Source organism: Anastrepha obliqua, chromosome 3 (genome assembly GCF_027943255.1).
Source record: "Anastrepha obliqua isolate idAnaObli1 chromosome 3, idAnaObli1_1.0, whole genome shotgun sequence".
Lineage (NCBI taxonomy): Eukaryota > Metazoa > Arthropoda > Insecta > Diptera > Tephritidae > Anastrepha > Anastrepha obliqua.
In genome coordinates, this window is record NC_072894.1 from 101,235,922 (window position 1) to 101,249,344 (window position 13,423).

Sequence of the window (13,423 nt, forward strand, 5' to 3'; positions counted from 1 at the left end):
CCAACAGAATAACAACAGTTCTTTGCACACCATTTGCTATATATTTTTGGGAAATGCTTCTGAAATCACAGACCTTTGCCAGTTGTAAATCAGCGCCTTTCTAATAGCGAGTAAATGACTGTCAATGGAACGTTTTCGTTGTTGTAACAGCATAAACTTATAAACTTTCCCCGGTAACGTCACATTGGACAGCTATGCGACAGAGGAACATGTTCAATGGTAATGATGGCAGAGACCAAGTGAAGAAATGATAACTTTAAATTTAATATTTGCTATTGATTATATTTAAATATGCACAATATTTAAAAGGTATTGTTTATGTCTTACAAATCAATTAACATAATTAATCTGTAAAATACGAAGTTAGTTTTTTTTTTATTTAGTGCAATCTTAAAAGCTATTCAGTTTTTTTATACAAAATATATTTTACCCTAATCTCATTCCAATTCGAACGGTTCAATAAAGTTTTTTATCTTCTTTACACTCCGCTCCGCCGGTCTCAAAGCTAAATGTTTGCCAAAAATCGTAAATTCCATATTTCCAAATCGCATTTTGAAAACGCATTCAGTCTTCGGCACAGATCTTATGCGGTTATCCTTACCCAATAGCTTGAGCATATTTTTCGTATCCAATACCACAATACCGCTTAAGCCCACAAGTGTAGAAGACTTAGACTCCGCCACATGCACTATGGCACCATGCAAATCAGTTTTCACAAGCAATTTGCTGAAGGCATCGTAACTTGGCTCATGCACTGCTGGCACAGTATCACCTTTACGCAGTCCCAAATGTTCACGCATATAACCTTTCCAAAGTCGATGTAGCGGTAGTGCTTCTTCATACAGCATTTGACGGGTGGGTAATGTGTGGAGACCCAAACGTGCATATTCGCGCCGCGTTAGTGTGGAAGTCTTTCCGGTGGTACGTTTGCGGCTAAGCTGTTTCTTACTTTTAGTTCCAGACAACATGGTTATGTGTTCGGAGTTGATGTTCACCCCGGCGCGATTAGTCGCTACCACCATGTCTGTGAGTAATTCTTGGAGTGGAGCCAGAGAGTTATCCATTTTGTGTTAACTGTTTATATCAAGATATAAAAAACAGCAGTTTTATAATTCAATAGTTCAATAATAAGAGAAATTTAAGACAACACAGAAATGTGAGCCACCAGCTGTTGAATTTGTTTATACTTTCGGTATTGCCAGTTGAGATTTGGTTGCGAAAAAAACTGCCACATATTTTCGCTTATTTCTTGTCTAATTTGGCGTTTACACAAGAAAAATGTGTAAAGGCATGAGCAGTATATACATATACTATATTCACAAGTCTCTCATTGTCTTGGTCACTCTATACGATTTTTCGAAGACAATAAATTTCGGAAATCATTTGACGTAACTGGCTAGATCAGAGGCGTTTCATAGTAAATCGCGGTAGAATCGAAGTAAAAAGAAAGTTATTTGTGAATAGGCCATGCATTTACAGCATTTAGCTATTAATGAAATTCTAAACACTTTTATCCATACGAAATTCTCTATCCATGACAAATATTTTTTGTATAAAGAATCTAAAGGATGCTAACAATTTAGCAATCTTCGAAAAAATAGTTAATTCGAATAACATATTGAACGCTTTTGTAATAATTAACGGCTTCCAAAATGTTGAACGAAATTTGTCAACTTCGCAAATCGAGGTGTTTACTTTCCACGTTCCCACGACAGTCGGTTCTACGTAATTGGAACGTCCTAGATTTATATCTGGCCAAGGACGGTCACTTCAGCAGCATTCCCAGTATATGTATGGGAATTGTTTATGCAGCTACAACAACAACTTCCCAAATTATAATTAAAATAGAGAATAATATACCAACAACAACAACTTCCCAAATTATAATTAAAATAGAGAATAATATACCAATATGACTTTAAAATATTAGATTGACATTATTTAATACACGTAAGAGACAAGTGTTCTCCTCTTACCATAGGTATATCGCTCAAAATGTTAGGTATATAATTCCGTTATACATGTACAACAGGAACAAACGTTCACAGCCGGGCAACTCTTATCTTTCCGCAAGCGTCGACAATCATCAGAAGTAAACAAATAAAATTATTGCAAAAAACGATAGCCCCTGCTGCGAGCTGCCTTACTGCATTTATCCTACATATATTTACATATAAATAATTAATTACAATTTTTTTCAAAAATTTATGCATTTTCAACTTAGAGTTTTCGCTGACAGAGTGCTCATTGTGGCAAGCATTCGAGTTTGGACTTTGCGTCAAAACCAAGGTGGATTTATTAAGGTGACAGCATTCACCCAGCTGAATCTTTCACCGTAGGTATGGCTTACGTCAAAATGATATGCTTCGTTTGTATGTATTTGTATGTTTACATTCGTATGTTTACATTTGCTTGCTGATTTTGACGTGATGGTTTCACCAAACGCAACAACAAATACATGTAGGGTTTTACTTATATGTGTTTGCTGTCACCTGTAATAAATTCGCCTTGGTCAAAACGAAGTAAATGACTCTTTGTGTTCGACTTGTTTAGAAAAAGAAACGCGTGGGAACTCTGCCTATTGTGCCAGAAAAGATTAAAAATACGATGGCAGCTTAAATAAGAGGATGACGTTTTAGCTGTCAACTCACTCTTGGGCGTTGTTGAATTATAACACATCTTTGTTTTCTATTATGACGCAGAATTGTTACTTTTAATTCGCAGTTATTAACCATTTAAGCATCAATTAATTTATAAAAATAGTGCCTATAATGTCATTTTATACTCTAATATTCTTGGCATTACTGGCCGTACGTGAAGGTAAGCCGAATAGGCGCAAAATAACTTAATTGTTAAGTGTACACTTAGTGCTTGTAAATTTAACTTGCTTTGGTTTAGAGATTACTTGGATTTAATGAGCCAAAGTTTTCAAGACAAGTTATAACCTTGTCTTTCAAAAATTCTCAGGTGTCTTCTTAAATGCCAAATGTCCCGATCCCATCGCCAGACATAAAGGTTTAAAAGTTGATCTAAAGACGCTCCCCAACGTCAAAAATCAGGTATCCGCGCCTGAAATGAAAGCTATATTTGCTCAAAAGATAAATCGGTATAAGAGGAATGGCTTTAGCATATTGGCAACCGATGCTTCTGTAGGCCATCAGGCCGTTGGCTGTGCTGTTTTTGATGTACTTAGAGAGACAGAACACAAATTCCGAATAGACCTTACAACTTCGTCTACTTTGGGGAACTCTGGTCCATCCAGAAGGCTACTGACATAGCTCATGGGCACAATGAAGAAAGCCTTGCAATCTTTACTGATAGTCTAACCGCTTGCAAAATCTTAGCAAAAGATAACTCAAACAACTATTGCGCTGGCCTACTAAATCGCAGAGTCCTAGAGTACAAGCTTCAAAATGTACACATTATTTGGACGCCGGGCCACTCTGGTATACAAATAAATGAAAAAGCTGACTCAATTGCAAAAGAGGCCGTCGACACAGGGCTGCCATTAGAAGTAAATTTCACGGTTGATGAAGCACTCAGAAATATCAAAATAAACATCTACAGGGAGTGGTTTCACAGGTTTAATGAGTTCTCACAAAATAATCCCAACCTCTATCACAAACTGACTAACAAAATTCCATCTAAACCATGGTTTAAAGGTCTCAACCTTGACGTTCCAGATATCAAATTGTGCAATAGAATCATCGTAGGTCATACCTATGACAATGTGTACTTGCACAAAATTAAAGTTGTAAACACACCACTCTGCAGATGCGACGACACCGACTCCTACACACACCAAACTTTTGATTGCAACCTCCTTACTCATCTAAGATCCAAATATCACATATTCAACACCCATAAAGACTTTGAATCCGCATTTAAATTTGCACTCAACCACAAATCATACACCCCATCACGTCATTAATTGCTTTTATTCATGATGCTAATATCACATTTTAAAGTAAATATTTCTACATACACACCAGTAATCTCCCTACGTTGAAAACCCTGGCGATTTGTGGAAGTCATTCCCGCCAACTTCATCAAAGCACAAAAAAAAAAAAAAAAGTTTTCAAGAAATATTTTACTTCATTGCAACAATTAAGGGGATCTGAAAAGTCTTATCTACGTTTCCGTTACACCACACCAAGGACTATCTCTTCAGCAATATTTTCTGAAATTTATTGAGGGGAATGTAAATATGTTATGGCAACAACAACAAGGATTTTAAAGTGCAAAGCATCGGCCTTCCAGTGTAGTTGCCCTGACACCAAACCAAAATACAAAAAAAGCCAGTCGTTTCCACAACAGTCGGTTCTACGTTACCGGAACGACCCGGATTTATATCCGGTCAAGGACTGTCACTTCAGCAGCATTCCGCCTATATGCGTGAGGAATGTTTATGCTGCTACAACAACAACAAAAACAAGCATGTCACGGTGGCCAAAGGGACTCCGCGCTTCGGAGGGGGGTGTGAAGGCAACTTAGTAAGGCCAACCGCAGTGTGTGCTGACATGAATATGCTAGTATTTTAACCAAATATAGTAAAAGGATTAGGAAAGCAAAGAGGGGTCGCTATAGGAAGTTCTGCGAGGTAACTACCTCAGCCCCACTTGCGGCAAGGTTCCACAAACCTGTGGCTAAATAGAGATAATATAGTCGAGATTGCTTTTGGAATGGTCGACGAAGTACCTTGGCCTTATTCTGGATGCCAAACCTTGTTCAAAGAAAATTTCTCATGGTATGCAAACGTTTAGCAGAAAAATTCTGCGGTTGTAGCCCATGATACCTAAGATGGATGCATACCATGATAATAATATACGAATGATAATGTATGGGACGGTTACGTGGGTATCGCTGACCACCTTTTCGACAGTACCGGCAGTACTGATTAATCTTTATCGCTTAGCATATGTGTACATCACTGTTATTCAACAATGTGCCAATCGCACCCTGCGTAATATGACTAGGGAAGGTTTTGTGTAAAGGAAAAGTGATCTCATCCAAGAGCATGGAATGGAGCCTGAAGTTGCCACTTGCCCAGGTGCCTAAGTATAATCAAAGGAGGTTCAGGCAACTCATAAGCCTCACAGAAAATTGCATTTTCACAGGTCACTGCAGTTTGCGCCACTAGTCTGCACAGGCTTGGAATATGTTCGCCTGACTTCTACCGCTTCTGTGGCCAATCGCTGGAAACTCCTACACACCTTCTTCTCGAATGTGATACTATAGCGAGAAGGATTATTTATCTCCGCCACATTCGACACATGCGCTCAGCCTAACCCAGCTCAATCTTAAGTTTATTGAGAGTGTTGTGTTTGGGTGAACAATTGTTATAAGTAAAGGGCACAATGCGGTCGAAGTGCATCCCACATTTTCATTCAAAGCTTCGGCTGGAGAAGTCAGTCCAGAATGAGGAATAAGCCACCAGTTTGGTTGTTGTTGGTGTAGCAGCATAAACATTCCTCATAATTGTTTCGGTAGTGCTGCTGGAGTTATAGTCCTTGGCCGGATATACATTCCGGTAACTTAGAACCGACTGTCGCGGCAGCACCAGATGGATTCCAAGTGCAGTTACAACAAAATTACTTGTTCGTGAAGAGGAAGAATAGGCGAAAGCAATGGAAACAATCAAGCATAAGGAATTATACGCACACACACACAGACACACTTTATTACCATGGCGTCTTCCGCATAAAAACGCAAAAAACTGCATTTTCAATTATATTAATTGGTTGTTGTTGAAGTGGTTGAGTATTTCTATTGAAATAATCCAGGTTTTATTTCATGAGTTGCAGGGTTCAAGATGAGTTAGCACATTAAGCGCTCTAGTAGGACTGGTGCTAAGCGCTCCTGTTGTTAAGATACACGCTGTTCTTTGTATTTTGTTCATATTATTTCGTACTTTCACAATTTAACATGCGGCACTTCGTTTTCATTTCTTGGTTTAGTTTAAGTCTCAAATCACAATATTACCAAGCCATTCACTGAATTTTCGTAAACATGTAATTTCTCCTCTTTTTGTTTGTTTTGTATTGTTTGACTTGTCAATCAAATAACTGTTATGGGAAGAAGCCACCTGTATAACTCAATTCGCCTTGCAACGTATCAGAAAGAGCATCTATTTTTTCTTGCTAGCCTTCTGAAATATCAATAAACTCATTTTAATAAAAATCCATTTTTTTTTTTCAAACTAAAGGTTCAGCAATATGGTGCTATCGTTGCACCTCGGCCACTCCAGGTTGTGCCGAGAAATTTAATTGGCGCGGAATAGGTTTTCTCGGCGAGCAATGTCCTGAAAGTAATGATATATGCGTCAAAGTGATTGAGAAGCGTGGAGGTACGTATACATGCATTAATTTGTCTTCTAATATTAAACCAAATCGAATTGCAGCTCAAGAGACAATAACGCGTGACTGCCTGAGTGCGCTTAGTTTCCGTACTGACATACCCGCCGATAAGTACGAAGGTTGCCGACCCGCTGCCAAAGATGTGCGATTGGCACACTACGTCAACCATACAATAAAGGAGCACGATGTTAAACGTGATTACTTTAGCGATGTCACATTTTGTTTCTGCTTCCTCGACCACCGCTGCAACGGTGCTGAAATATCAGTTACCAATTCGATGGCTCTGCTGGGGAGCCTAAGCATTATATTACTTTTGACAAGCAAATTTATGTCCCACATTAGTTTAATAAGTTGAAAGTCTCGTATAGTACAGCAAACAAAAAAGTGAATTAGTAATCGCAATGTTAAATTATATACATATCCCAGAAGTGCCTTTGCCACTATTCCAAACCGTAAGAGAGAGAACATAACTGCCAAATGGGTAAATTCAAAGATATTCGAATAACTTATACAATTTAGAGAATCAAAAAAGATATATGCACACTAAGTATTCAGAAGACAAATAGACACTGTAATGCATTCCGTCCAAGTGCAAATTTTTTATACTTTTAGATTTTATAGCAGTAATTACATTCGCCATTGATTCAATTTATCAAGGATCAGGATTTTACACTGATATCTCCAATTAAAATGTATGTTTACATTAATAAATAAGGGTAGCTCTGTAAAGTAATTGTATAATTACATGTGTCCATCCATTCGAATAAATAAATCGGCATTTTATAGATAACATGCATGTATTTTAAGTAAAACATTTTATTATGAAAACAAGCAACGCAAAGTTTAAATTTCTTAACTCAGGAGGGATATTTTTTTCAAGCAAAAATTAATATCGTATCTACTGCTATTTTTAATGTCATACTAAACAATCATCTAGCGGCTTCTTTCTTGCCCGGTAATCATAGTCTGCCACTTCAGGATGTTTGTCTTTGTAGCCTGCATATACTGTCGCCAAACGCAAACATTCATCCACCGATAATTCGAAGGGTCTTACTGTTGGATCTACGTCGGCCAACTCGAAAAGCATATCAGTAATTTCCTCACGCTCTTCGGGCGGAAAAAGTGTGCTATAGCCGCGTCGACAATACTTCTGGCGCATATTGAATATGTGGCGCAACACACGTTCAACTAGCTCAAAAGGCAGATCGGTCTTTGGTTGCTTTAGTGGTACAATCTTCACAACGCCTACATCTACATCTGGCTTAGGCACGAACGCTTTTCCTGGTATGACGAACTTCAGAAACGGTTGTGTCCATATTTGCGACATAATTGACAGACGGCATCGTTGATCATCACCAAGTGGGGCACAAATACGTACAGCCACTTCTTTTTGAAAAGTCAGTGTCATGGCCGTGTCTGGACGCCGGAAAGCACCGCGTCGTAATGACAGATCCTTTAGCCAATTTATAAGGAGACGTGTTGAGATGGCAAAGGGTAGATTACCAATTAAGTGCAAACGATGCTCAGATATTGGCACATGCTTTTCTATATCAAAACGCAATATATCACCTTGAAAGATGTCGACTTCTGTATGCAGTGGACGCGCACATTCCTTTAACAACTCTAGTGTGGCCATAAAACGAGCATCCTTTTCGACGAGTACTAAACGACCGGGTTCACGTCGCAAAATTGAACGCGTAATGCCACCCGGACCTGGGCCAACCTCCAAAACCGTATCTTTTGCATCAATACGTCCAGCACTCTTCACAATTTTATCGGTTAGACGTTCGTCCATAAGAAAATTCTGACTCATGTGTTTGATTGCTTGCAATTTGTAGAGTTTGACCAGGTCGCGTATGGTAGGCATGGGTGGCAGACGCGCGCCGCTGGCGAGGACACGTGCAGTAGCATTAGACATCTTGCTGCCGCTAAACTACATAAAAATTAAAATAATATAGAAAATGTAAGAATGTAAGGAAGCAGTTAAACTCACCTTATATTTAATGTTAAATTCTAATGATAATAGCAATTACACAACAACGTAAACTTCACACTTGCTTTTGGTGTATATGCTCTAAAACTAGACACAACTTTATGTAACTAACGTTTACTGTTTAGAAATCTTTTTAGGTTCTTCAAAATCATCCAGAAAATCCTCTTGCCGCACTGATAGTATTGAGTAGGCGTATATGCCCAATACAGATGCTCCTAGCACACCGGCCGTGATAAGATTATTTCTTCGCAAGCGCTGCAATTTTTCAACACGCACCAAATTCTGCTGCTCGATGATTTTCATAAACTCAAGTTGCGCTTTGCCCAACTTCGGTGCATCACCAGTGTACTTAATTTTAGACGATTGACCATCGGGAGTGGCGGACATGTTACTTTCGTTGATTGCGAAAATGTATATTTTTTAATAATTAAAAATTTATTTTCACTACATGAAAAATGTACTTTTACTTATCGCAATTCTTGTTCACGCCAAACATCTGATTCTGACACATTCGTTGTAAAAAATAGGTTAGGTGGCAAAAGCAGGGTGACACACAGAATTTATATTGAGTATAATGATTATTAATGCGAATATGTACAGGAAATACTAGGTTGTTCAATATATTTTACGCTTCGATAAGAAAAACACAATTTTGTGGTTTGAAATACATAAAGTCTCACTAAACACCAATACAGTTGTTCTAACGAGATGCCAGTTTATGAATTCTATCCCTGAAGTGAGAATCTGGACCGGCTACAAAATATGCTTCCACTGCTGTTTGTTAAAAACGCTTGACACGCATGCATTTTTTTTAGGTTTGTTTTTGTTGTTGTAGCAGCATACACAATCCCCATACATATACTGGGAATACTGCTGAAGTGAAAGTCCTTGGCCGGATATAAATCCGGGTCGTTCCGGTTACGTAGAACCGACTGTCGAAGGTTTGGCAACAGATGGAGGTCGTTAGGAGCCAACTCTGGCGAATTCGGTGGTTGCGTCAACAAATCGCTTTTCAATTTATAGATTTTAGCCATTGTCAAATTGCTCTTGTGACATGGTGTTTTGTCCTGATGAAACACATTTTATTATCTTTTGAAAGCTGGGTATTTTTTTACGAATTTTTCCTTCAGCTAGTCTAAAAGGTTAAAATAACATTCAGCATTCATTGTTTCACCAGTTTGCAAGTAATCCCCAAGCAACATTCCTTTCGCATCCCAAAGAAAAGTGAACATCCCAACAAACAGCTTCTTGGCCGATTTATGCACGCGACTTCGTTAAGAAGCAGAAAAATCAGTTTCACACCACTCTTTAGCCTCTTGGTTTGATTTAGAATCATGGTGATATACCCAAGTCTGATCCATAGTGTGAAAGCAACGCACAAAATTTACTTTATCCTTTCGAAAACGTCTAAATGTTGCTGAGAAAGTAGCATTCGGATTTGTCTTTGTTCCATTGTTAGCGAATGTGGCAGTCATTGTGCACACAGCTTTCTGAAACCCAATAGTTCAGTCAACATATTGCTTACACTGCCTAATGAGATGCACTCAACGATTTTCAAATACGATATCCTGTATTTTTTCTACGATTTCTGGTGTTGTTGCTGTTTTTGGACGTCCTTGATGTGAATCGTCTTCATGGCTTATACCACTACTTTTAAATTCAGCAACCTGTCTTTGTGCTGTACTAATTGATGGCGAAAGGTTTCCATACACTTTCAACATTCGTTCATAAATTAAATTACCAAAAACAAAAACTCAATCACTGCGCGGTACTTAATTATTTCCATTGTAGAAAATACTGTGACACGACGATACTAAATGGGTTGTAAACAAAGAATGAATTGACAGATTGAAATGAAAATTCACGGACATTCATATGAAGCGTGTACCAGCATAACAAACAACAAAATAATAATAATAATTTAGTCTCTCTTATCGAATCACAAAACTTATTGCCCAACCTAGTAAGTCTAAACTGCTTATTTTGGAACACAGAAGTGTATTAGCATTTTTTGTAAGTTATAAATTAATATCATTAATACTCTCTGCAAAGGTTATACAACATTTTTTAATTTATTTCATGAAACTCGAGAACTTCTCTGTTTTCCCATAAGTGTTTTTCTTGTAAACACTCTTCGTCGCATTAGCTGGCAACGCACATATTGCACTTCCGTGTTGTTATTTACTGAACTTTCAATACGCCTACCTCCCCCTTCCCGTACCCAATCCGAACGCAATGGAGCTCATAATGGCTGCATTGACTTTTCCTGTTCGTTACGCTCAGTTCACTTTTGTGACTCGGCTCATGAAGAACATTAATTGCTGATCAAGAAAAGCGAAGTTAATTTAAAAATAAAATATTTCTTCAATCAAATCGAAGTGTTGGAAAAAATATAAAGGCATTTGTTGCTGATGCGCAATTTTTGTTGTATACTGCTGTACTGCCACATATATATGTACATACATACCTACCAAAACGCATAAAAAACGAAAGGTAAAAAAATAGTGAATAGTAAAACTTTGAAAATAGCATACAAAGCAAATATTGTGCATTTCTGTGATTTCATAAGTACATACAAATATACATTTGAACGATTTCCCAATTCTAAGTGAGTGCTGGATATTATTGAAGTGGATGCCTTTCAAAAATCAATCGTGCGAAATTAAAGTGTTTTTGCTTTTTTTTGTTTGGGTATTTTACTACAGTTCTATTAAAGGGAGTATTATTTTCAGAGAGCATCTCAGGGAATGAAATATGGTTAAACAATCGTGAGGGAAATATGCTATAAAAAACACAACGTGTAAATTTACGACGCTTAAAAATCTTACCTCTTTGCTTTTGATTGCATTTTCTGTATAATTTGTACCAATGGCCATACATTGGTATGTATGAATTTGAACACACATTTATAATTATGCGCGCTTGAATATTCAATTTCCACTTGCATTTAATTTGTTGTACTGCGCTCTGTTGCTGCGAAAGAGCAAAGCAAAGCAGATAATGTGTAAAAAACATGGAGTACAACAACAAGCATTGCAAGTAGCAACAAAAAAAGATATAGTCGATGTAGACAAAACAGAAAGCTTATAGAAACTGTAAACGCTGAAATCAGCTGTGTACCACACAATTTCGAAATTGGCAATAACAACAAACGAATAGTAAGACAACAAAACAAAATAAAAGAGAATCAAGTGCTACTTCAATAGCGCGAGCATTCCAATATATTCACGTCTTTGTCTCTCTCTCTTTTCACCCACCAAAAAAAAAAAACACAAAAAAATACCACGAGATCCACAATATTGCAGGCGGGCATGCATACATACATATGTACATAAAGCTAAATACACACCAGGCAACCGTTGCAGCAACACGGCCATGTTGAAGCAACCGTTGCCTCGTGTGTAGCTGTGTTGCCAAATGATTTTCGTGTTGCTGCAACCGTTGCCTGAAATATCAAATAAATTTGATTTTTGGGATAGGTTGCTGCAACCGTTGCTTCGTGTGTATCATTGTTTACTGCTTTTACTCGTTCAGTTCGTTGAACACAAGCAAAGAAGAAGGTTCGTGCGGAGTAAAATAAAGTGAAAAAGGAACAAATGGCAATTGAAAATAATGAAAATTATGTTAATTTTATTAACGAATATAAAAATTTGAGAGAGCTGTGGGATATAAGTAGTGAGAAATATAAAAATAAAAATTTTAGAAAAAAAGCATACGAACAATTAAAAAATGAATACAATAAAATTGATAAAAATTTCAATTCCGCTAAAGCGTTTCCTGTTGCAAGATACCGCAAAGTTATTGCCAGTCTAACTTCTGCTGATATTGCCTCTCTCATTATAGTATCTTGTTTCGTTATTTTGGCCTTTACGAAGTCCAATAATTTTCTAAACAGGGCTTCGTCCATCCTCATGTAATTTTTATAGTCCGCTGGCTCATTTTCCTTCAGTTCTTTCAGCAGCCTCTCGTTCGAAAACTCGATTTTTTTAAAAGCCAATTTTTGGACCAGATTTTTTTTCTCTTCTTTTGTTGCATCTCTTCTTCCTCATTTTCGTACAAAAGTTCGTCAATTATAATAAGAGAAGTAATTTTACGCATTTCGTCGATCATTTAAGGGGTTAGGGGTAGTCAGAATTTTCAAAAAATTGATTTTTTTTTTTGCATTTTCTTAAAGTATAATGTTTTAAAAATATTGTGTAAAAATTTGAAGTGAATCCGACAAATACTTTTCAAGTTATTCAACAATTAACAAAGGGCGCTCGGCCGCTCCGGAGCCGATAGCAAAACTTTAAATGCGTTTTTCTCAAAACTATGTTTTTCAAACTGGTGAACACTGTAACTTAAAAACCGCTACGTAGATTTCAATAAAATTTATACAGCTTTTGAAAAACATAAAAAACTTGTGCCTGATCGAAGGATTTTTTTTTTTCAAAAATTTCGATTTTTTTTTAACAATTAACTGTTGGTTTTTTGCTCTAAAATCTGGAAAAAATTTTCTGAGGCCGCCATTTTGTTCATTTTGAAAAAAAAAGCTTCGATCAGGCACAAGATTATCTATTAATAAAACTAATTTTTCTTGTCCGATTGGTTTTAGATGAATCTGCAAGGACTTGTGATGTTCACCGCAAAGGACTTCTGGAGAAACGGGCTTCACACAAACAGCGATAACTTTTGCAATTATTAATTTTTTTTTTTGAAATTTTGGTGAAGTCAAGTTAAAACATGATGTTTTTATGCTATGTTTTTATTTTTGTTAAATAAATTAATTAAGTAGCAAAAAAAAATCGTGAAAATCATCATTTTTTCGGGCCTCTGACTACCCCTAACCCCTTAAAAAATTTAATTTTACGTATCTTCCGCTTGTACCTTTCCTGCACCACAGTTATACACAATACTGAGATTGAAGCAACGGTCGCAACGTGTTTCTTAAACAAAGGCAACACGTTGCTGCAACCGTTGCTTCAACGGTTGCCTTGTGTGTATTTAGCTTAAAGGCATAAAGTGAATTTGTGCAACTGCTCGCTTGGCCAGTGATCTGGTGGCACAACATTAGTGTTCTTTGTTTTCAAAGTTA

General features: G+C 37.2%; 5 protein-coding genes across 8 annotated transcripts in view; 2 read left to right on the forward strand and 3 right to left on the reverse strand.

Moving 5' to 3' along the window:
• Positions 1-322: 322 nt before the first annotated feature.
• LOC129241186 (ribonuclease P protein subunit p29) lies at positions 323-1,172 on the reverse strand. Its single transcript, XM_054877394.1, has one exon. The coding sequence runs from the start codon at positions 1,062-1,064 to the stop codon at positions 438-440; it is 627 nt and encodes a 208-aa protein (XP_054733369.1). The 5' UTR covers positions 1,065-1,172; the 3' UTR covers positions 323-437.
• A 1,499-nt stretch (positions 1,173-2,671) lies between these two features.
• On the forward strand, positions 2,672-7,146 carry LOC129241123 (uncharacterized). The gene is made up of 3 exons (XM_054877303.1): positions 2,672-2,820; positions 6,206-6,346; positions 6,401-7,146. Exons 1-3 carry the CDS (start codon positions 2,772-2,774, stop codon positions 6,709-6,711), a joined length of 501 nt encoding a protein of 166 aa, XP_054733278.1. The 5' UTR covers positions 2,672-2,771; the 3' UTR covers positions 6,712-7,146.
• LOC129241121 (dimethyladenosine transferase 1, mitochondrial) lies at positions 7,135-8,466 on the reverse strand. 2 transcript variants are annotated; one of them, XM_054877301.1, is made up of 2 exons: positions 8,350-8,466; positions 7,135-8,289 (listed from the first exon to the last, which is right to left on the reverse strand). In XM_054877301.1, the coding sequence occupies exon 2, from the start codon at positions 8,272-8,274 to the stop codon at positions 7,273-7,275; it is 1,002 nt and encodes a 333-aa protein (XP_054733276.1). In that variant the 5' UTR covers positions 8,275-8,289; positions 8,350-8,466; the 3' UTR covers positions 7,135-7,272. The 2 variants fall into 2 exon arrangements, with proteins under 2 accessions (XP_054733276.1, XP_054733277.1); XM_054877302.1 differs by having other exon boundaries at positions 7,135-8,284; positions 8,350-8,462.
• Positions 8,462-8,850, reverse strand: LOC129241124 (cytochrome c oxidase assembly factor 3, mitochondrial). Its single transcript, XM_054877304.1, has one exon. It carries the CDS (start codon positions 8,734-8,736, stop codon positions 8,464-8,466), a length of 273 nt encoding a protein of 90 aa, XP_054733279.1. The 5' UTR covers positions 8,737-8,850; the 3' UTR covers positions 8,462-8,463.
• Positions 8,851-10,534: 1,684 nt separating this feature from the next.
• LOC129241805 (F-box only protein 32) overlaps positions 10,535-13,423 on the forward strand; it is a 41,056-nt gene continuing 38,167 nt past the window's right edge. For 2 of the 3 annotated variants that reach the window (XM_054878315.1, XM_054878318.1), the window contains exon 1: positions 10,535-10,842. The gene's annotated coding sequence lies outside the window, so the exon portion shown is untranslated. The other variant, XM_054878317.1, reaches the window with a different exon arrangement.

Coding starts and splice junctions, on each gene's coding strand:
- LOC129241186 (XM_054877394.1), bottom strand. CDS start 1,064: ATGGATAACTCTCTGGCTCCACTCCAAGAATTACTCACAGACATGGTG.
- LOC129241123 (XM_054877303.1), top strand. CDS start 2,772: ATGTCATTTTATACTCTAATATTCTTGGCATTACTGGCCGTACGTGAA. Junction 2,821..6,205: donor ATTACTGGCCGTACGTGAAG/GTAAGCCGAATA, acceptor TTCAAACTAAAG/GTTCAGCAATATGGTGCTAT. Junction 6,347..6,400: donor AGTGATTGAGAAGCGTGGAG/GTACGTATACAT, acceptor ATCGAATTGCAG/CTCAAGAGACAATAACGCGT.
- LOC129241124 (XM_054877304.1), bottom strand. CDS start 8,736: ATGTCCGCCACTCCCGATGGTCAATCGTCTAAAATTAAGTACACTGGT.
- LOC129241121 (XM_054877301.1), bottom strand. CDS start 8,274: ATGTCTAATGCTACTGCACGTGTCCTCGCCAGCGGCGCGCGTCTGCCA.